The sequence below is a fragment of the Tympanuchus pallidicinctus genome, unplaced genomic scaffold, assembly GCF_026119805.1.
Source record: "Tympanuchus pallidicinctus isolate F22 unplaced genomic scaffold, pur_lepc_1.0 scaffold14, whole genome shotgun sequence".
Taxonomy (NCBI): domain Eukaryota; kingdom Metazoa; phylum Chordata; class Aves; order Galliformes; family Phasianidae; genus Tympanuchus; species Tympanuchus pallidicinctus.
The window spans coordinates 14,716,150-14,738,107 of NW_026294659.1; the positions used below are offsets into that span (position 1 = coordinate 14,716,150).

Here is a 21,958-nt window from a genome sequence, read left to right on the forward strand (position 1 = left end):
CAGTAAGACAGAAAAAATATTCTACATAAACCTTATAACTAACAATAATTTCTGGATGTCAGACAAGTCTCTTAGGCATTTTCAATTCAAATAGGTTTACCAGATGATAAAAGCAGACAAAGCTCAGGAGAATTCACTTTGAAGATGAGAGCTGCTCCTGCTTAAAACGAACACACTCACCATGGGAAGGTAATTCCAGGACTGTGGTATATTTGGGGTTAGGATATCCTTCTACAAAAGTGCTCTTTTAATTTAAAGAAACACACAAACAATAAAACATACCAGCTTCCTCCTCTTGAAGCTCATAGAAAAACATTCTGCCAAATAGTTTGTAATATCCTCTCTCTCTAACTGCAAGACTATTTTCTTGAAGACGATATGGAGCTTTTAGTAATCATAAACAAATTATGAATACTAAAACAATAACACATCTTTCTCTTAATTTTAATTCCTTTTAGATCCAAAAACAATCTTAAAACAAGGAAAGTTATTTCCTGCCTCTGACTCAGCATTTTACTTTTCAGTTTTACTTTAGATTCCCAGATCATCTACATAAATCAGACTGAAACCACAAAAGAGGAAAGGAAGTCAGACACAGAAATAGGAGTAGCTAAGTCAATGCACCTAACAGGAAAATAAAACCAACACAATAGCTTATTGTTGTGAAAATGGCACTATATAAACTTGCTTATTAATAACAACAGCAGTGAAGGAAGAACTGATCCAGACTTGATAAACAATAAAGCAAACTCACTTGGTGGAAAGTCCAGAGAACACACTTTGTTTTCTGTCCTGGGCATGTTGGTCACCTAATGCCAAATACAGTAGTTTGGTTTCACAGAGAAAATAATAATTATTCAAGCTTCATAGTCATCTCACTGCATATTAACAGAAACAATCTTTAAATCTAACAACTGATTTGCTCATTTCAGTACTCTGTGGAAATTACAATTACATTACGAATTACAATTTCAACAATGAAATCACAATTATATCATATACTACATCCCCTAAGAAAATTTCAATTAATCAAACCATACTCACACTTTTCCCTAGTTTCATAACAATTTACATTATATAAAAATGCCAGCTTTTTTGAAGTAACATTCTTAAAGATAAATTCATACAGACCTACATTATGAAAATTCACATGCACAAAGGCAGATTCAAGCTCTTAGAAGACAGTCATAACTTTAAGCACTTCTTGTACGTTCTGGAGCTCACTGTCCTTTCCAGCAAGTTATTCCAACTTACGTTTCCTTCCCTTTGCCTTTGTACCTTAGTTTCAGTTTCCTAACTGTCACGTCATCTGCACTCACTGTCCCACCCTCCTATAAAAACTGAGAAGGTTATTTGCTGAGTTTAATCCACAACAACACAGAAAACTTTTGCACTTTAACAGTAAAGTAATATTCTAAAAGGCAGAGTTACAGGCTTTTGTCAGTAGATTCCTTTGGCCATCCTTCTCTACTGAGTATCTTTCTTTGTATCCTGAACAAAACTCAAACTTCGTTCTCTGATCAGGGTTAAGTCTCATTTTATCTTTTGTGTCTTCATTACCAAATAGTAAAAATAATCTAGTAGAACAATTCTGCTTGTAAACAGTTATTTAAATTTTAAGAATTAACTTGGACCCAATGATCCTTACGGGTCCTTTCCAATTTGGGACATCTATGACTCTGAGTTCTGACAGTATATTACGCTTGTTTCAAACACACAAGCCAAAACACATGACTGAGAACCACAAAATCCTAGTTTTAAATATAAATCACAGAATCACAGAACAGTCTGGGTTAAAAGGACCACAATGATCATCCAGTTTCAACCCCCTGCTGTGTGCAGGGTCACCAACCAGCAGACCAGGCTGCCCAGAGCCACATCCAGCCTGGCCTTGAATGCCTCCAGGGATGGGGCATCCACAGCCTCCTTGGGCAACCTGTTCCAGTGCCTCACCAACCTCTGAGTGAAAAACTTCCTCCTAATACCTAACCTAAACCTCCCCGTCTCAGTTTAAAACCATCTCCCCTCATTCTATCACTATCCACCCTTGTAAACAGGAGGGGGAACAGCTGTTTATAGGCACCCTTCAAGTATTGGAAGGCCACAATGAGGTCTCCCAAGAGCCTTCTAGGAGTACTATTGAAACAACACTGTTTTCTGGAGAGAAAGAATTGCTTCACAGAACAACAAAACAGTGGCCTGTAACCATGCAAATACCTTAGCATTGCAACATCAGTACAAAATGTTCCTCTTTAGGAAAAACCCTGTCTATGATTTAAGTTTTGCAAAAGCATCTTCTACTGAACTCTATTACACCATGAGAAACTAACAGAATCCTCTTGAATTGAGAACGCTCTCAATCTAAGGGCACTCCTCTTGCACTTAGCTGAGAAAGTAAACAATTATTAATATACTATTGGAGCAAAATTTCAGCCACACATTAAATGGCATATTCCAGAATGGAGAAAATTAACATACTGATAGTCTTGGAATTCCATCTGTAGTATATCTTATGGTGGTATCATGTTTTTGATGATAATGGTCACCTTCATGATCGAACTGCATTTCTTTTCTGTCCTTCTCTATTTCTTTGTGCTCTTGAGAAATGATCAAATGAGATCCTGAAGAACTGCTGTCCCTGAAAAGTAAAAAGAGAAAATCCTAATTTTTCCAATATTAACGTTTAAGATATATCACATATATTTGCTGTGAATAAAATAAATAAAAGCCTACCCTCACAGAAGTTCTCATGCCACAAACATACTTAAAGCATTCGATCAAACGTATTTTTTTAAGCCTTCAAGATACACAGTATTAGCTTAAGCAAAGATCTCTGACAAAAAACAAGTGACACAAGAAAAAAAACCACAATTTTCTGCATCACCAAAAGTAGATCAGCAGAAACCAAAGCAGTCTTTCATAGGCATTTAATGCAAGAGTTAAGGATTATGCTGTAACACAGTTGAATATACAAATATGGAACCCCTTTTAACTCTTTTGCTTTCCCTGGAGAGTTTAAAACAGAAATGACAAAACCAAGTTCCTATTAAGATTCATGCTTTATTTTTACCATTGCCACAGTGCATTTGCTAGCATTCAGTTCCTCTCTAACGAGGATTTGAATCAGTTTAATCTCCTCATGAAAATTATACAATGAAGTCAACACAAAACAGAGACGTGATTACAGGAACATTTTCAACAGTGAAACAGCATGGACAAAAGATACAACTGCAACTGTTTCCTGTTATTTCCAACATGACTAGAATTTCATATACTGAAGGAGACTACTTGGCAGTAGAAAACATTAGAGGATAGCTTATTTAGGAACCTAGAAGTCGTCTTTACTACAGGCCACATTCTGGCTGCAGTTCTGATAAGTCTTATTTCTTTCATTTTTTTTTTCCTTAAACTGTAATATATTAGTAAATATCTATGACATATATTACCTAAATCTTATACTAAACATTGTTAATTAGAAAAAAAAAAAAAAACGAATTTAGCAGTTCCTTACTTTTTCTCAAGAAGAAAATCCTTTGGTTTCTGTTTATATTCTTTAGTACCTACAGAAAGTTTTATAGGAAGGAAAAAAAAAAATTAGCTGTTTTCAAAGGAAAGCTACCAATGAGATTTCTTCTTTTCAAGGCAAATCTTGAAATCAGAAAAGGTTACCTTTGATTTCTTCTAATGTCTTCTTTAACTTGTCATTTTGTTGAATAAGATCCTTAAGTCCATCAAGAATATTCTTGCACAGTTCCTGAGCTCTCTCATTAGCTTCTAAAGCCAGCTCATGTTCCCCCAGTAATGACAGTGCCTTACAGAAGTGATAATGACCCTGTGTGGATATCAGTAAGTGTTCATTCAAATAAGGATATACTTTATATTTCAAACAGTTGAAGCACACTGGACAGTACAAAGTAAAAATACTGCACGCACTAAAACAACAAAAAAAAAATCTATTGCACCCCTGAATGACCAATAATCCATCAGAAGGAGTACCTACCCTCTGGCTTCAGACAACAGCAATTTCGTTTTTTCCTTCCAACTTCAACTACTGATTTGCAATTCTGTAACTATCCCTTCTTTAATCTTTTTTAGTCCAAGAATACAAGGAAATACATTTTGCCCATTAAACAGGGTTTTCATTACTCTATGGACGACATGTACTCTTTTTAAAGCACTGATAACATAGTAATGCGTAGTGAAGAATTAAGTGTTTTTTTTTCTTTACACGTGGAGAACATCATGTAACTAAGTGCACCAAAATAACATTTTTAACATAAATATGCAAGAAAGCTACATGCTTGCCTGAATGATGCAAAATTCCCACTCTATTCATTCTACTGTCAGCAAAGCTAAATGCAAATATCACACAGGTAGATAGGAAGTGTTCGTATCTGTAATTCAGACTCTGGGATCCTATGTTTGGTTTACAATACTAGCAAAAGACAATTCTGAAACACATATGAAACTAACCTTTGGCCAATTAGGCTTCAAAATAGTGGCCCTTTTTCCATCAGCAAGGGCTTTCCTTAGAGAAAAGGAAGCAAAAAGAATAGAGATTTATTATTTAGACTTCAGGAAAATCTACAGACCAGGACTTCAATGTACCCAGCACTATAAAAATTTAAGATAAATAAAAGAACAGTTCACCTGCAAAAAGGCAGAGAGAATAGACATAATTGGGAACACTCAAGGAAGATGACTGAGATTATCTGAGAAGACTACTTCAAGTTAAACAGAAACAAATAAAGCCAGTGGTTTGGCCTGGAGACCTCATTGCCATTAGCTACTCACCAACGTTCAGTTAAAGACATGCCAGACGCAGACAAATAGGACTTCAAGAATAACGAATAGAAAGTACCTAATATCCACTAGAAGTACCATGTATAGTAAAAAATCAAATGTTATGTGCAGAGAGTTTAGCACAGCACCAGGAAAATAGGCAGAAACTATGAACTGTATGGATGTCAATTTTTAATTCCATTGTTATTTCTTTTTCTTGCAACAATTAGGTCAGGATTAATAATAATCAGACCCTTGTGATTTCAGTTTTACTACAACAAAACCTTTATATAAAAAAAAATATACATCCACCTTGGTCACAAACAAGATTTTTAGCTTAACAACTGGGTTCATGAACGATAATCCCAGAAATACACTCTTCTCTAAAATGTTTCATAAATCGCAGTCCTCACTGGTACTAAGGGCTTTTTTCCCCCCCCCATTCATATAACCTCCCCACTGTTCCAAACTTTAAATAGCATCAGATACTACCAGTGAATACAACTAACATTACTCTTTTCTCTTAATATCAGTTTCCTGAGGTGGAGACATCACAACTACTATATATACACTTCAGTTTTTTAAGTGCTTTCTTTGTTCAGTGTTTAATTTGCAGGAGATTTCAGATTATAAACAAGGGTTACTTACTGGTACTGCTTCGTGAGAATTAAACAAAGAGCTCGGTTTCCATACAGAAGATGGTTTGTAGGACTTAAGAAAAAAAAACAAAAAGTTTGTATTATATATTACTTTTGGAAACTTTAAGGAAAAGTTCTCCCAATAACTGTCCGCAAACACCATAGCATAAACACTGCAAAAAATTACATACAAGTTTCCTTCAATAGTCTCAGCAATTTGCAAGTCATTAACATTACTGTTTTAATTATGTAGCTATTTGTAAGATTATTGAGGTGAAAAGAATAAAAGATAGATAGATTTAGATTCTGCCCCCAATACTTTGCTGTGACAGATACATCAAAAGACAACTCAAGCCATCCAAAGACACAGCTAGTACACTCCCTCCCATCTCAGCTTTACATGGGGAAAAACAAAAAAAAGAAATTGGTGGAGTCATGGAAAAGCTAGCTTGACTGTCACATACATCCCAGTTTGTTTTGCTCTGCAATCCTTAACCTCCAATTAAGTCAAACATTCCACAAACACTTTTGGATCACTGCTTCCAGAACTTTGTTTCATAACCATCTGTCTGACTGGGCCAATCAAAGAGCAGTTCCAAAGAATTAAAGCACTGCTCCCAAAGTACCTACAGAGGAGTGGGCGGGAGTGGGAAACCTGCATATGTAATCCAGCAACCACTTGAAACAAAGCAAAAGGATGCAGCTAGCTGGGGAAGAAGTGTGATGATGAAGCAGATGAAAATCACCTCAGTAAGAGAAGAAGGAGAAAGAAAATAAAGTCCAGGAAGGTTGAAATCAGTTTGAATTTGGGTTGCAATGTGACACTATGTACTATGCAACAAAATCTGAACAAAGACAACAGCAAAATGCTAATCCTATCAACCACACACTTACAACACTATGGACAAAATTAAAAAATAAATCAAATTTTTACACAATTCAGATTTACTCTACTTATTATTTAGTCATCTAAACATAACGGAAACTCTTGGAAAGAAAAAGTGCAAGCAAGCACTAGCAAGAAGAAATAGGAAAAGTTGTGTAGCACTTTTATTTTTTTTTTTAGACATCATTTGATTTCTAGAGTGGCTCACGCAAAACTAAACAAAATCTTAATAAATCCCAATAAGCTGAGAGCATATGACACAACACAATCTAGTTAACCAGCTGAGTTCTTACCAAAACTCTATGGCTTTAGTATATGATATTATAGCATGATCAAATTTTCCTTGGGAGAACTCCTCATTTCCCTTCTGTTTCATAGATTCACTCTTCTGTGAAATTAAAAAACAATTCAGAAGCCACTGTAATTAAACTCAGTTGCAATGTGAAGTAAACAAAACAGCTGGCAATAGACTCCAGTGCTCCAATAGCTCCAATGCACAATGGCAGCATAAACAACCAACGTTCTGTTTATTAAGTCAGGATCTCACAAGGAAATAATTTATGCCTAGATAATTACTCATTTAAGCTTTTGAAACTTGAGTCTTTGATCATTTGGCAGTTTTTATGGCCAAAAAAAACCCACAACACATGAAAGTGACAAACACCCTGATACAGTCTCTTACCCTCCTACAGTTTTCACAGGTGACAGCTTTAAATTCTTCAACTAGATTACAATCTTCCAAAGCAACTTTAGTAATATAATGTTTGCCTGTAGACAAAAAAATAAAAAATAAAAAAAAATAAAAATAAAAAAAATCAGAAAACCGCAATGAATGAAAAATTAATCAAGACAAAAAGTAGAGTTTGTTTTCTGCTAAGAACTGTGCTCCCTTGTACTCCCTTGTATGGTTGGAAGCAAAATTTGACATACCAAACAAATAACAAAAACAAATGACATGACAAATGTTTGAAACTAAGGTATCGCTTACTATTGGATAAGCCCAAAAAATGTTGCTGCAAGCAGTAAAACCTTTAAGGATTCGCCCACTTTCAAGCAATCAACTGAAATTTTGTTTTATTTTGAAAGAAGTTGGGACTTTAAAGATCTGTAAAGATTCCCGTTAAAAAGAATTCATACCCTGGTACTTAACTATAAAAAGATTTTCTGCTTACATCCAGGTCCAGTTCCCACCACTCGCTTATTTACTGTAATAGCTGAATTAGAATGTACATATGCAAAGATTAAGAGCAGAACACAAGCTGCTCAACAGGCAAGAAGAATAGTAGGCTTGGTATCTTCTGCCATTTCAACTGAAGTTCTACTGCTAGTGTTAACAGCCTATGGGATCTCCCATGAGCTTATGTAAGCTGAATTTTGAAAGATGCCCAACATCTGAATTAATACAGACAAAACCCTCTGTCAAACTTTTAACAATAAAACCCTACTAATATTACAGTCACATTCCATCCCTGTGCTAAAGATTGAGAGCCTACAGGCACACAATTAGCTCACAAAGGATTCCAAACTCAGGAACCATTCTGAACACCTGTTCAGAAAGAGCATGTGCACTGTGAACATGAAAACATACAGAAACTCAAACAAAATTTGACTGCTTTAAATAAACAAAACAAACAAACAAACAACACAAGAACACTTATTCCAGTCACTCTTGCAGACACTTTCAGGCTAATATAAGCATTACTATCCCATAGCTTGAATACAGGTAACTTTCCACATGACTGTTTCTTCAGAAGAGCTACTTACATTCACCAAAGAAAGTTTCAAGATAGAGCCAACCAAAATCACCAAGTTCCTCCAGCTTCTGCAGAATATTCATATCACCTGCACATCTGATCCAATCAAGTGCATCCCTAACATCGAAGAAACCCTTGTGCAATTGAAGGGGGAAAAAAACAACAAACAAAACAGTAATGTTATACAAAGTCCTAAATAAAAAACAACACACCAGGTAAACAAATAATTCACTGGCAATAGTGAAAGTATTCTGTGTAAACACAAAAAACAGTTTTTTTATAGCACCTTGCTTGAGGCATTGATCCCAAGTTGTTAGCCTTTCAAACAGGCAATAGTTCACAAATATAAATATCCCGGTAACTTAAACGCAGCATAATAAAGCATATTCACAAAATGCAGACAGACTTATTTTCAACAGGATACAGGGAAGCCATTCAAATCACAAAAATTGATTCAGAAATTTTCTTTTTTTCAGTTAAACTACAAAAGACAGCAGAAAGTAGGAGCTGAAGAGTAAAAGCGATAAGCATAGGGAAACTAAGAACAGCCAGAGAAACAGAGAGAAAATGAAAAACCTAACAAGTACGGTTCTATCAAATGCTGAATTTGATCACGAAGATGGATCAGCACGCTCCTATACCACAACCTTAGTCAATCATTCACAGTCCTTCAGACTTAATCAGTACCACTGTATGAGAATCTCTTAGAATACTTCCCACCTGCCTCCAAGAAAGAGTTTCTGAGGTTTTTACCATTTCAGTAATCAAGCATAGTCCCATCGATAGCCCTGAAGCCTTATCATACAGCATTGCCATTGCTTACAATAGGCCACAGGACTGCAACTTGCCAGGTTTACTACTTGTCTGTTTTAATTTATTTCATCTCTAACAGAAATCTCTTTTGATCAGGTGGCCATGGTTCACTTGGTTCACTTTTGCACAGTACAACAATAGTTAATATACAGACAGTAGTAACAATAAGTGACTTGATAGAGCTAACATAATGATGCAATATTAAGAAATGTAAAAATGAAAGACAAATGTAACAGAACAAAGGCCTCAAAAACTGGAGACATGAAATAGTTGAGAAGAGTAGAGGCATGGGAAAGATATCACAAGCTGACATCAAAGACCCAATGGCAGTAAGCAACTGGTGAGCACTCAAAAACAGAAAGCAAGCAAAAAGAAACAAATACAAACATAGAAAAGGACAAAACTGGGGCAAAATGTATGTAATGTACAGAAAACACAGGACGTATAATAAAATCAGAAGCAACTTGAACATGCACACCAATAACAATCAAGGTGCAAAAGTGCATTAGCAAACAAAAAACAAACGCAATTCTACAATTAGGAACATCAACAGTATTCTTCACAGCAAAGAACTCTGAGAAGCAATGCTTACACTCCCCACACTAAACTGAAACCATTGACTGTAAGTCCCCAAGGAGCTGTAAATGCTAAGCATAACACCTCAGATAGGGTCAGAGACTAGGAAACGTATTTACCACAATATTAATTGTATTACCACTATCATAAGAGTTTCTCCATTTACTTTTCTTTGTTTTCATTCATCATCTATAATAACCCACTATGAAAGGTTTCCTAACAATTCCTTGTCATTATATGAGAAGTGTATTTTTTTCCCCTCAACGTCCTATCCCAAGATTTTCAGTGTAACACACAAACACCAGCACAGAAAGAGGACAAGCAAACATACCAGCAGTAGGACATATAAGCCACCCCCAGAATTCCCACTCATTATGATCTTCTTACACAGAATGGCATTTATCTCACAGCTCCTGTCTGTATGAGAACTGCTGGATCACAGCCTGAGGTGAGCCATGAGTCAGCTCTGGGAGCACAGCTGAAGGCAATTCAACTGTGCTACCAGAAGGAGCGGAGCCTGGCTGCATCTCTCCTAGACCCCACTTAAGAACTGACTACCAGTGGGGAAGGATCTCTTCTGGAGATTGCTCCTCCTGGAGACTTCTCAGTGAGCCCAGGACAAGGGTATGCTTTCCATCTATTCTTCTTTAGAGTGATAACCTGCTTAGCTTAAGTTTGTTGTGTATTTCTTAATTATAACATCTGTGTATTCATTGATTATACACTGTCACACACGCATTTTATTTTGTGGCTTAGAGTTGCAACAACTGGGATGCATCAACATACAGGTCTGTATATTTAAGTAATCATTTTAATATTTTGTATATTCATACAAATATTTCATTCATATTCACACATAAAAGAGCATTCCAATTTACAAGAATACAAGAAACTTACATTTTCTAGCCTGCTGCCAATTCTCAGTATGCCCCCAATAAAATGTGGAACATTCTAGAAGATAGATTGAAAAAAAAAAAAAGGAAAAAGTTAACATCTGTTAATTTTAGTTGCCTGCTCAGGTTCAACTCAAGAACATTTTCTGTTCCTCTTTAATGCAGTGCCACTTGGTTAACAGCTCTGGTCCATTTTGAAGTTTCAAGAAATATTTTTGTATTCAATAGCCAATCCCCAAGTGCTGTTGTTGAAAGGTAAATAAATAGTGAAGATGCTATGATGTCTGGTTAGGATAGCCAGCTGCTTTAGCCATTTCTGTAGTTATCTACACAAGTTACCAGCTGACACATCATGTGAAAAATATCCAAAACAGCAGCACTTCCTCTCCTGAGATTTGGATACTGGATATACTGTCTTTTACAAGAAGATAGAGGCTGAACAATTAAGAAAAGCAAAGTATAGGTCAAAGGGAATGGGAATACACACAAAGCCTCTCATAAACACTGAGTGAGAGGCTCCCATGAAGGGAAACAGCACCAAAATCTCATCACATGAGACAAAACGGAATAACTGCAGGGACATCCTGAAGTACAAGAAGGTGAAAATAGAGCACTCAAAGAGCCTGAAGGGCGGGAGCAGCACAAAGAGCATAAGCAAGTATGAATCCATCAGATGAGTACCTGATAATGTAACAGTAAGGTAGACAGAAAAGTACACTCAGAATTCAACACAGAACTTCAGTAAATCAATTTTTTTTTTTTAAATGTCATACTTAAATTCTAAAAACCTACTATCTTTCCTTCATCTGCAGCAAACATTTGTCATTCTCTGTCACTGTCAATGCATGAAATCAACAATGAATGAAGTCAACAACAACATCTATTTTAAAAATATTCTGTTGAGCAAGAAAACAGATTGATAAAAAAAAAATCTGTATATCTGTATATAAAAAATAACTTATTCATCAGGATAAGGTGCCATTTGTTTTTCCCATGAATGTGACTCTCTCAGCAATTTACAAGGGCCCCAGTCAAACCTATTAAAAGACTCTGCACGTACCGACTGCAAGAAAAACTATGATCTGAAATTAAGTTTCTAAAAATCTCTACCTTGACTATCAATTTGTTCACTCCAGTAAAAGGAAATTTTTAAATTAAAATGCAGTCTCAAGTTATAATACTTACAACCACTTTTTTAGTCAAATCAACAAGGTCTTCCACAAGCTCTAAATCACAGAGTTTCTTCCAATTCCAGTCTAAAATCTGTAAACTGCTGCAAAAAAGTTATCAATTAGAAAAACAACACTGTGTAAAACAGTCTTGTCTACTAACAGCTACAGTGATCAGATTTAAGCAAGAACGTGGCTACTAACTCAAATCAAGCATTTCAGAAGGGGAAAAACAAAAAGATACAAAGATTTTGGTACTTCTCAAATATAAGATGTCCTTGTAAGCACATAAACACCCATGTAGATTCCAAACTTCAGAAACCCTTTCTTAATTTCATCTTATGTTCAAGAACAATGCCTTCTGATCTTAAGTAACATAGCTCACCATAAAAACACTCCTACAGATTGTTTTACCACTACTGAGAGCACAACTGTCACATCTGTTATCCTTCACAGATGATGAAAAGAAATGCAAAGGCTGATGACTCATTGTGAGAACTTACCCCCAGTCAGCTACCAAATAATTACTTTCACTTTGGAAGAGAAGAGGCCAAAAGATGCATATTTTAATAACGTTGCAATATTCTCTTAGTTTGTCAACCGGCTGACGGCACCACACTTCACAGGGGTCAACATCTTTAAGAAAACAGGTAAGAACTAGACTATACAATTCAAGCATTACAAGTAATCAAAGTCCAACTACACATTCAAAAAAATCACCAGTTATTGCCATAATGCACTCCTATGTGCTATTTAATCAGATTGAAACTTCCTATATACCTGATAAATTGAGGTTTTTGTTTATTTTTCTAACTTGAAGGAGGGAATTTATATGGAAATAAGAATACGGACGTGCTGGCAGACCTCACATTCTTTGCCCAAGGAATCACATATGTTCTTAATTGTATTAACATAAATGTATAAATGAATAAATGCTGCCTGCTTTTAACAAGGAGGCTAACAAGGGCCGTGAGCTGCTTGATGGCTAGAAGAGATACTATTTCCAAAGAACAACATAAGCCTCTTCTAGCTGTACCTGTTCAGTTATTTTCTATGACAAATTTAATGTATTGTGGCATGTAACAACTCAGCACTAAAAGAAAAAAAAAATAATCAGAAAATCTTTATTCTCTAGAGTCCATTACATATGTGATATCTGGCTCTTCCAAAAAATAGAACTCATTTCCCTTGGAGGCTGCCTTTAAAAGGCAAGGGTCCTGATTGGACTACTGAGGTGGCATCAAGTAATTTCAGAGCAGAAGCAGTATTATCTGAGTTTGAATAAATGCTAAAATTCATCTCACATGGTGAGATTGGTGATTAAACCTGAAATCCTACATATTAAACATTATCATTTCTGTAGTGAATCCAGATTTAATAATCTGGCGTACTCTAAAGCCATCTGCTTCTCTGCAGCTGTCCAAAAAATAATTAAGGATTATAGGTAAAGAGTTTTGCAGTTAAGAACCATTTGAATGTGTCTTTAGATTTATACACCTAAGATAGAGTTACAATTAAAACACAGGTAGTAAGTATCAACCTTACCTGTCCATCCTTGTAGCATTAACCACCTAAATATATGTCAGTGTTACTCTCTACTCACACTGCTCTCACAAATGCACAGTAGTATACTGCATCAGCACAGTAAGATGAGAACTCCTTCAGCATTAATTAAATATAACAATGCTTCTGCTCAGAGAAGAAATGATTTTAGCTTACTTAGACAACAGGAGGGAAAAAAAGTGAAACAGCAATTGAAAGATGCAAGCACAGCACAGACACTGCTTAAGAAAGTTACATAATATTGGTTTAGTTTACATACCAGTTTTAGGTTTATGTGGAGAACGTTGCACAAATACTCCATGACCCTAGAGATAAACATGTTATTTCTTAACATTGCATATCTTGCAAATACATTACTTAAGGAGTTTTGAAGTATTAAACCAGAATATAATCTTTACATCAGAGGAAGTAGAGGAATAAAAGCAATTTTTAAGCTCTCTCACCAATTCCTTTTCTCAATACACTTTTGCTTTCAGAACAAGAGATACATAGGATCAGTAAAGATGACGATCTGTGGTTATGTTGGCAACCTAAACTAGCTGCCACATCTTTGTTCACTGCAGGGGAGCTGGATTACAAGGCCCTCAGAGGCCCCTTCCAACGCTAAGGATTCTATGATTATATGTCTTCATAAGTAGCATGATCAAAAAGGAAACAAAACTATGAAGCAAAGCATTTGTACTGAGGAGTCTACTTTAACATTACACGCTTTCCAAAGGGATGTCATAGTTCACACTTCTTCATGTCTATTCCCACAGTCAGCACATCTGTTCATGGCTGATACACATTAGCTACAGTCCTAAAAGCATCTTAAAGATTAGTCTCTCTCTCAGTGAACCCCACTAGCACACTCCTATTCCTCTTCTCAAAGCACAGAACATAAGGACTCCTGGGATATTTGCTTCAAAAGCATCCTGAGTCAAACTAAAATCCTAATGCAGACATGTCAACTAAATCAGTATCAGTAACTAACTAAAATTTAGTTAGTCATTACTAACTCTAGTTAATTGTTAACTAAAATACTAATGTAGATAACACAGCCAAGAAAACAATTTCTTTGTACCTACTTGTTCTGAACAGAAGCTTGTAATAAAATCTTCATAGAACTCATTCAGTGTTCACCATCATCTCACTGTCTTCTACGTCCAATCGGAGATAGGTGAACTTCCCCAGCCTTCCCCCCTATCCCATTTCACAAAGAATAAAACAATACTAGTGTTCCTAATCTGCTCTATTTCTGGAATTCTGTCATCTGTTTTCTGGGAGAAAATAAGGAAACTTACGATCTGCAGTATTTTGCACTAACAAATCCCTCTGACAGACCCTTTTGTATCAAGTCTTTATAATTCACGTTTAGCAAAGCCAGAAAGCAAGCCAGTAAGCAAACAAAGATGAACAACAAAAAAAAGCATTTTTATTAGTTAGCTAACACAACAGTCTAGTCAACTGCACTCTTAAGGAAAATAAAGAGTATCTACATAGCCATGAACTGAAAAGCATACCCACAGATTAACCATTAGGAATGGACAAAAATTTTTTAAGAGTTTAAACAACATACTTTAATGTGCTTAAAGCAGAGTACTCCACGCAAGCCTCTCAAGCTGAAAAATAAGTTACTTTCTTCTCTTTTACAAAACCCTACAAAATCTGTTATTTTAATAAACACTGTGTGTGCCATTTGATGCATACTGTATGTACTATGCCTCTGCATAGCAACGTTATCATTTCAAAGAAACACATACCTATCCCAGAATACAAGTGGAGAAAAATATATAAACATGAAGCGTGTCATTCAGAAAGTTCCTTTCACAGCCCTTTATTGTTTCAGCAGCAGATCTCACAGACACACTAACATATTGTGCAATGACAACTTACTAATTTGACCTGAGGTGATGACAAGGAATCACACGGTCTTGCCCAAATTAATAGTCCTGAACTGCTACAGCACTACACATAAATCAAGGCTTACTCTCAAAAATAAAGTTATTGCAGCGTCAACATATTCACCAGACCAGGACACTAACACAGAGAAGAAAAAGATGAACTGGCATTTCAAAATCAATTCATCTTAAAGATGACTGAGAAAGTCTTATTCACTCCACAGGATGGATTCTGCTACAAAACTAAAAACAAACAAATTCATCCTCCTCACCCCTATGTCCCCAAAACCTAGTACTGGACACATCAAGCCCAAGGTGACCTTCCCACTAAAGCAAACTTCAGAAACAAGATTCAGCATTTGCGCAGAATCAAGGGCTTTCAACAGCATAGCACATACATCCCTTTAAAGAGCATTTAGAATATTTTACTAACACAATTGTTAAGATATTTTATTCACTCCATAGCAGAGAAGATATCTTGGATGATATAAACAAATTTAAATGAGACACACTACTACTAATGGTCCCTAGTGCAGGTCATAGAATCATAGAATATCAAGAGTCAGAAGAGATCCATAAAAGATCACAGAGTCCAACTCCAGGCTCCACAGAGGACCACCCAAAACTTAACCCCTATGTCTGAGAGTTTGTCCAGATGCTCCTTGAACTCCCTCAGACTTGGTGCCATCCCTGGTGAGCTTGTTCCAGGGCCACAACACCTCTTCTTAAGTCCCAAACCTGATACAGCTTTTCAAATCGGAAAGTTGCTTTATCCATACTTTTTATTTCTCCCCAAAAATTGTCACCCAGCTAGTTTGTATCTGGCAACACTTCAGATAAACAATCCATGAACAAAAGCAGCAAAAAGGTTAACTACCTCAGTATTCTGAAAATTCCTTAAGCATAGCAAGAAGTGGGAAATAAGAGTCAAGGAAAGCATACGTGGAAATACTGTAAAAGAAAAGCGCTACTGTTTGAAAAATAAAAGAAATAACTAAATAAGCAGTGGCCCTATTGAGCAAAAACAACTATATATATATACATGTATATATATGTATAAAAACAGAGAATAGACAAACACTATGCAGTCAATTCAGTCTTGAACTCACACTAACTGTTGTGAACAGTTGTGAATGTTTAGTGATTAAAGAGACACTTAGATAAGTCATCCCATACATGGCCTGTATACACAACCAAGGGATTTGTTAAGCAGTCATTATGACCTATCCACCATTGTCTGGGTTTACAACAGTTGTATATGCATTCAATAAATGCCTGATAGAGGATATGCTGTCTCTGGTGCCCTACTCAGATTTACCTTACTATTTCTGCAAGAGAGCAGTATACAGAGAGTGGCACAAAAAATTTTTGCTTGAGGGAAACCTAATTGCGGCCTTCCAGTATCTAACTGAAGGGAGCTTATAAACAGGAGAGAGACTGACTTTTTACATGGTCTGATAGTGATAGGACAAGGAGGAATAGCTTTGAACTACAGGGGGGAAATTTAAGTTAGATGTTAGGATGAAATTCCTTCCCCAGCAGGCAGCGAGGTGCTGGCACAGCTGCCCAGAGAAGCTGTGTTGCCCCATCCCTGGAGGCAGCCTGAGCTGGTGAGGGGCAGCCCTGCCCATGGCAGGGACTGGGGTGGGTGGGATTTGGCCTCCCTTCGAACCCAAGACATTCTACAGTTCTATGAAATCCCAACGGAAGATCTCTTTCCAAACCCACTCACCAATTCACAGCAGGATTTATAACCAGCACTGAAAGCGAAGGCCGCAAACTCAGATTCAGACAAAGGGTCACCCATGGCTCGAGATCCTGAAAGAAAACGATTAAGAGAAATAGCGTGAGGAGGGAACCGAGAAGCAAACAACCTGCGTTAAACAGGACTTACCCAAATTCCTACAAGTGTTTCACGGAATATCTGCATTATTTCCACACGTCACATCCTCCAGACAGTTTATTTTCAATTGTAACTCACTGCACCATTCCCGAGCCCCTCGTACCGCCCTGCCCCGGAGCCCCGCGGTGCGGCACCGCGCTGTTTCCGCACACCTCGAGCTCAGAGCCCCGCAGCCGCCCGGCAACTCCTCTGACAGCCACCACCCGGAAGCCCCGCAGCTCCCACTGACGTGTCGCAGCCCGGCCCCAAGGCGCCGGCCCCCACCCCGGGCGTCAGCCAGGCGGGGGCTGCGGAGAGATGGCGATAGCCCTTCCCTCCCGCTGCAAGGAAGGAGGCACAGGACTGTGGCGTGAATGGAAGGGCCGCACCTACCGCTGCAATCATCCACCAGCCCTTACCAGAACCAACCGATCAACAGCCCGCCCTGCACAACTCAGCTCAGTGCTGCGGTCGCAGCTCCGTAAAACCTCCAACTGCCGCTCGCTGGCCAGTAGTGCGCATGCGCCCGCTAGCAGCGCCCGCCGTCTCTGGTTGCGCATGCGCGGAGGCGGCCTGGTAGGCTCGCGATATCCAGAGTGAAGAGTAAAGCCGGGCGTCGTTCCTCTCGCGTCTTCCGGCTTGGGAAGGTGGGGGGGGGGGGGTCTGTATGACAGCAGTCGCTCAGGCTGTACGGTGCGGTCACGTGTTGCCAGCCGTGTGCGTGTGTGGTGGCGTTGTCCTCTTCGCAGTCGCCATCCTATGGCAGCAGTACTTGGAGTCGTCGCCTGGTAGCCGGGCGGGAGGTTCGGGCTGCCTGATCTCCCGTCCTTGCTCTGTGAGAGCCTTCTGATTTCTTCTTACCGTTGTTGGTTTCTTTCCTGAGTTAGAGGGAAGGATCAGTGAGTATGGTGGAGAACTCTCCAGCCCCGCTGCCTGAAAGGGCAATATACGGATTTGCTCTGTTTTTAGGATCTTGGTTTGGCTTTAGTAAGTATGCTGGGTATTGAAATCTGTTGCTTTGCTTATGGGACAAATGTAATTCTGACAAGGCCGTCTCAGAAGGGTGATGTTAGTGTTGAACTGCCCGCAGAGGGGGAGTCAGCATTACTTCCCAGGCCTGTGAGCTGATATGGTACATTCTGTGATTCTAATGTGTTTTGTCTTTCTTTTACAATTCATGCTGTCTTTCATATTATCGTAGATACAAATTAGTTTAAAACTCCCCTGCGGTCTCGTTTTAGTAAATCTTACATCTGAATCGTATATATTGCCACTGCATAGTAACTATTGTGGAGAGGAGTGGGAATCGTAGACTTGTTTGAGTTGGAAGGAACCCTTAAAGGCCATTTAGTCCAACCCCCTGCAATGAGCAGGGACACCCACAGCTCCATCAGGTGCTCAGACCCCTGTCCAGCCTGACCTTGAGTGTCTGTAGGGATGGGGCATCCACCACCACTCTGGGCAACCTGCTCCAGTGCCTCACCACCCTTACTGTAACATCCAATCTTTATGTCCAATCTAAGTCTCTTTTAGTTTGAAACCTTTTCCCACTGTGCCATCGCAACAGACCCTGCTAAAGCATCTATCCCCTTCTTTCTTACAGCCTCCATCTGAGACTGAAAGGCCACTCTTTAGTCTCTCCAAAGCCTTCTCCAGGCTGAACAGCCCCAGCTCTCAGGCTGTCTTTGTAGGAGATGCAAAAATCTTCCTCACCTAAGCACTGGAGAAAGGAAATAGGTTAATTTGGTTAACAGCAGTGGAAAGCAATCAGGGTTACACTAGCATTTTGCTGCTGTTGTTTCAGCTGCCTTAGCATTTCAATGGAGATATCTTACATGCTAGAGATGTTGGTCTTTTGTAAGCCTTTCGCACCTTTAGGAGAGAAGTAGAAGTTGGCTTCAGTTCTTCCCACAGGAAGCTGCTGCATTAATGTAGCTTCTGTCACTGCTTAGCTGCTAACCTATTTTCATCAAGTTTTGCTGAATTTCACTGGATTTGTTGGTGGGAAGTAAAATCTCTCCGCATTGTTTTTGTTGATGTGAAATTGGTTTTTATCTTACAAGGAGTCAGGAAGTATTTCCAGTATTCGAGAAGCAAATTTGGACAGTACTTTCAGAAACTGACAATAGTTGAGGGTCCTTTTCAACTCAGGATGTTCTGTGTTTTTACCCAGTGTTAAAGCAAATACAAAAGTGTTATTATATAAGTGGCTATAAAATGTTATCCCTGTACTGTACAAGATTTTTCTGAGATGGTATTTTGCCATATTTTAGTAGAGCTATTTTTGTTTAAATTGTCTAAAGCAAAGTAGTTTCAGTATGTCCCACTATGAGAGTATTGCTCTAAAATCTTAAGAAGGAGGTCTAAAATGGTATTGTTTGAACTGTTTTCACTCTTCATTCTTCTGTGCAGTGCTGTATCTTATCTGGGCATATGTTCCTGAGACTTGGCTCTTCTCATTGGGACTAACATACTGGCCTCAAAAGTAAGTTCAAGCTTATTTCTTAAGTTCAACCTCAAACTGTTAAGCCTGGGTATGTGTAATGATTTCCAGATAAGAAATTGTGAAACTGTTTTTAAAATATGTATGTTTTTTTTCTGATTCTAAAGGATTGTAATGTTTGTGAAACATTATTTTATGTGGACAAGCATTTAAGATAAAAATTTCTTGTTGTGTCTTGGGAGGGATGGTAGTATTTTGATGTTTTATGATAGGTTTGAATTTTTGTTTTCAGAGAGTTTGTCGAATAACATACTGTAGACTTTAAACTGTAAATATAAAAAATAAAAACTTTCTGTAAATGAATCTGTGTGGTGGTTTATACCAAAGTGGTTACACTGATTCTGTAGTCAGGTATCTTCTTGGGGGAAGCCATGATCCATACCCATACATGTTGTTTCTTTGCCCATTGGTAAAGTTAGATAAGATAGCTACTACATTAAAACTGTTACATCATTATGTATTTGTTACTAGAAAGTACATAAACTTTAAAATCTTTTTCCTCAGGTACTGGGCAGTTGCTTTGCCAGCATATTTATTAGTTGTTGTGGGAATTGGTTATGTATTACTTTTTGGCATTAACATGATGAGTACAGCTCCACTTAACTCCACGCATACTATTACAGGTAATCTTTTTTGTATGGGATTTCTTGTTTTTTCTAGGATTTTTATATTTAACTGATAATTTCTGTAAATGTACGTATGTAGGCATAAATAATATAATTCAAATTTTAAGCTTTCAAATATTTTAACATGGAGAAAAAGTTCATGGAAATACTTAAGGACCAGAGTGAAAAGATCTCCCACAAGCCTGACTTTTGCTTCTTTGTTACCTTATGGCAGTAATTTCCAAGTGGTAAAGTGTACCATATTAGTAAAGCAGACAATGTTAGAGAAACAGGTCTTAGAATGTATCCAGGCATGTACATATCTCTCATGTCATCCTCTGACTTAGTGGCAACCCAAGAGTTTGTATGGCACATGAGATGTGGGTCTTGCTCTGTTTGGAAAATAACTGCTCTCATCTTTGTTTTCTCCAAGGGAAATGCTGAGTGATTTTTGTTCAGTGTGTATCTGTGAACATGTTTATGCTGTTATAGGAGCAGGAGCTGTATGGTGGTGGGAACAAGAAGCTAAGATAAAGGAAGGGTAGCCAGCATCTTAATAGAAATCTAAAATAAAATACTCATGCTACAGAGTGAGCTACTCACTGCAGGGTTTGTTTACTCTTTTTATCTGTGTCTGGTTATGATTTGATGTCATCTACAGCATCTTAAACAAAGTACAGTCCCTGATGGATGCTCCAGCAGGAGAGCAGGGTTGATTTCTTCAGGGCCTCTGTTAACATATGTCGATGTGAGGTGTTTCTGATTTACCATCTTATACCTCAGCAAGATGGGGTTTTCAGCATCATTTAGTAGCTAAATTTATAGTATTTGTATAGCTACATTGCATTATGTAACATTTATTGAAAGCAGAAAAAAACCCATCTTCAATATGTGGAATGTTTTCTTTATTTTCTGTAGATAACTATGCTAAGAAGCAACAACAGAAGAAATTTCAAGAAGAAGCAATTCCAGCATTGAGGGATATACCCATCAGTGAAGTAAACAGAATGTTTTTCCTACCTGAAAAAGGAATTTTCAATAACAGATAGTAGTTACCAAGACCTGTCTGAATATAGGATTATGAGGAACATTACATAACATCTCGTTGCTGAAAGACACCTTCTTCTCATGGTATAATACAGCATTTTTTGTGTGTGTTTCTAACAAAATTTATGTATGTTTCACTGATGTGGCTTGGTAACCTGCATTAATATGAGAATTATGGCACATTAATTAATTTAACCATTTTGTTGATTTTAAAATTACATTATAATAATTGTAGGTTACTGCTTAAAATTTCCCACTCAGTGTAAAATAAATGTTTGGACCTGGCTTAGTCCTGTTTTTCATAGAGTTCAAGGAAAGCAAATGTGTTTTGTTTGTCAAATGCTTGAGGCTTTTTTTTTAATGTAAGTTAAAGTGTTTACGTTGTAAATGTACAGTTTTCATTTGTAAATATTAATAAACTGTAAATATTGTTAAGGTTAGCAGTGTTCCTGTGGTTCAGTAAGATTTGTTCTGGGTACAGCATGTGTATAGTGTTTGGTTTTTCTTTACATAATTATTTACTCTTCACATTATAGAGTCATGGAATCCATTTAAGCTGGAAAAGACCTCAAAGGTTAAGTTAACCAAGCACTGCTGAGTGTACCACTACATCTGCACATCTTTGAATTCCTCTAGGGGTGGTGATTCAGCTATTTCCCTGGGTGGCCTGTTTAAGTGCTTCAAAGCCCCTTATGTAAGGAAATTTCTCCTAATATCCAGCTTAAACCTTCCCTAGCGCAACTTGAGGCCATTTCCTCTTGTGCTGTTGCTTGCTGCCAGGGAGTAGAGACTGATCTTTGCCTTACTAAAAACTCCTTTGATATAGTCATAGAGATTAATGAGGTCTCCCTTGAACCTCCTTTTCTTTAGGCTAAATAAGCCTGTTTCCCTTAGCCATTCCTCATGAGACTTGTACTGTAAACCTTGTACCAGCTTGTTGCCCTTCTCTGGACACACTTCATCAACT

At 37.7% G+C, this 21,958-nt stretch overlaps 2 protein-coding genes across 13 annotated transcripts in view; one reads left to right on the top strand and one right to left on the bottom strand.

The window, feature by feature from the left end:
• Window positions 1-17,411, bottom strand: part of TTC3 (tetratricopeptide repeat domain 3) — a 60,854-nt gene extending 43,443 nt beyond the window's left edge. For 3 of the 12 annotated variants that reach the window (XM_052673792.1, XM_052673795.1, XM_052673789.1), the window contains exons 1-15: window positions 17,256-17,372; window positions 16,687-16,772; window positions 13,334-13,379; window positions 12,015-12,147; window positions 11,528-11,615; window positions 10,347-10,400; window positions 8,071-8,194; window positions 6,989-7,074; window positions 6,600-6,694; window positions 5,431-5,493; window positions 4,474-4,528; window positions 3,670-3,832; window positions 3,512-3,560; window positions 2,479-2,638; window positions 755-809 (exon numbers count right to left, since the gene is read on the bottom strand). In XM_052673792.1, coding sequence (XP_052529752.1) covers window positions 755-809; window positions 2,479-2,638; window positions 3,512-3,560; window positions 3,670-3,832; window positions 4,474-4,528; window positions 5,431-5,493; window positions 6,600-6,694; window positions 6,989-7,074; window positions 8,071-8,194; window positions 10,347-10,400; window positions 11,528-11,615; window positions 12,015-12,147; window positions 13,334-13,379; window positions 16,687-16,761 — 1,246 coding nt within the window. In that variant the 5' untranslated portion in view covers window positions 16,762-16,772; window positions 17,256-17,372. Of the gene's footprint in view, window positions 1-754; window positions 810-1,131; window positions 1,768-2,478; window positions 2,639-3,511; window positions 3,561-3,669; window positions 3,833-4,473; window positions 4,529-5,430; window positions 5,494-6,599; window positions 6,695-6,988; window positions 7,075-8,070; window positions 8,195-9,836; window positions 9,864-10,346; window positions 10,401-11,527; window positions 11,616-12,014; window positions 12,148-13,333; window positions 13,381-16,686; window positions 16,773-17,009; window positions 17,105-17,229 lie in introns of those variants that run through there. The other 9 variants (XM_052673791.1, XM_052673790.1, XM_052673794.1 and 6 more) reach the window with 9 other exon arrangements.
• Window positions 17,412-17,489: 78 nt separating this feature from the next.
• PIGP (phosphatidylinositol glycan anchor biosynthesis class P) lies at window positions 17,490-21,431 on the top strand. The gene is made up of 4 exons (XM_052673843.1): window positions 17,490-17,823; window positions 19,249-19,321; window positions 19,844-19,962; window positions 20,863-21,431. The coding sequence occupies exons 1-4, from the start codon at window positions 17,742-17,744 to the stop codon at window positions 20,991-20,993; spliced, it is 405 nt and encodes a 134-aa protein (XP_052529803.1). The 5' UTR covers window positions 17,490-17,741; the 3' UTR covers window positions 20,994-21,431.
• The last annotated feature ends 527 nt before the right edge of the window (window positions 21,432-21,958 follow it).

Coding starts and splice junctions, on each gene's coding strand:
- PIGP (XM_052673843.1), top strand. CDS start 17,742: ATGGTGGAGAACTCTCCAGCCCCGCTGCCTGAAAGGGCAATATACGGA. Junction 19,322..19,843: donor CTAACATACTGGCCTCAAAA/GTAAGTTCAAGC, acceptor CTTTTTCCTCAG/GTACTGGGCAGTTGCTTTGC. Junction 19,963..20,862: donor CTCCACGCATACTATTACAG/GTAATCTTTTTT, acceptor TATTTTCTGTAG/ATAACTATGCTAAGAAGCAA.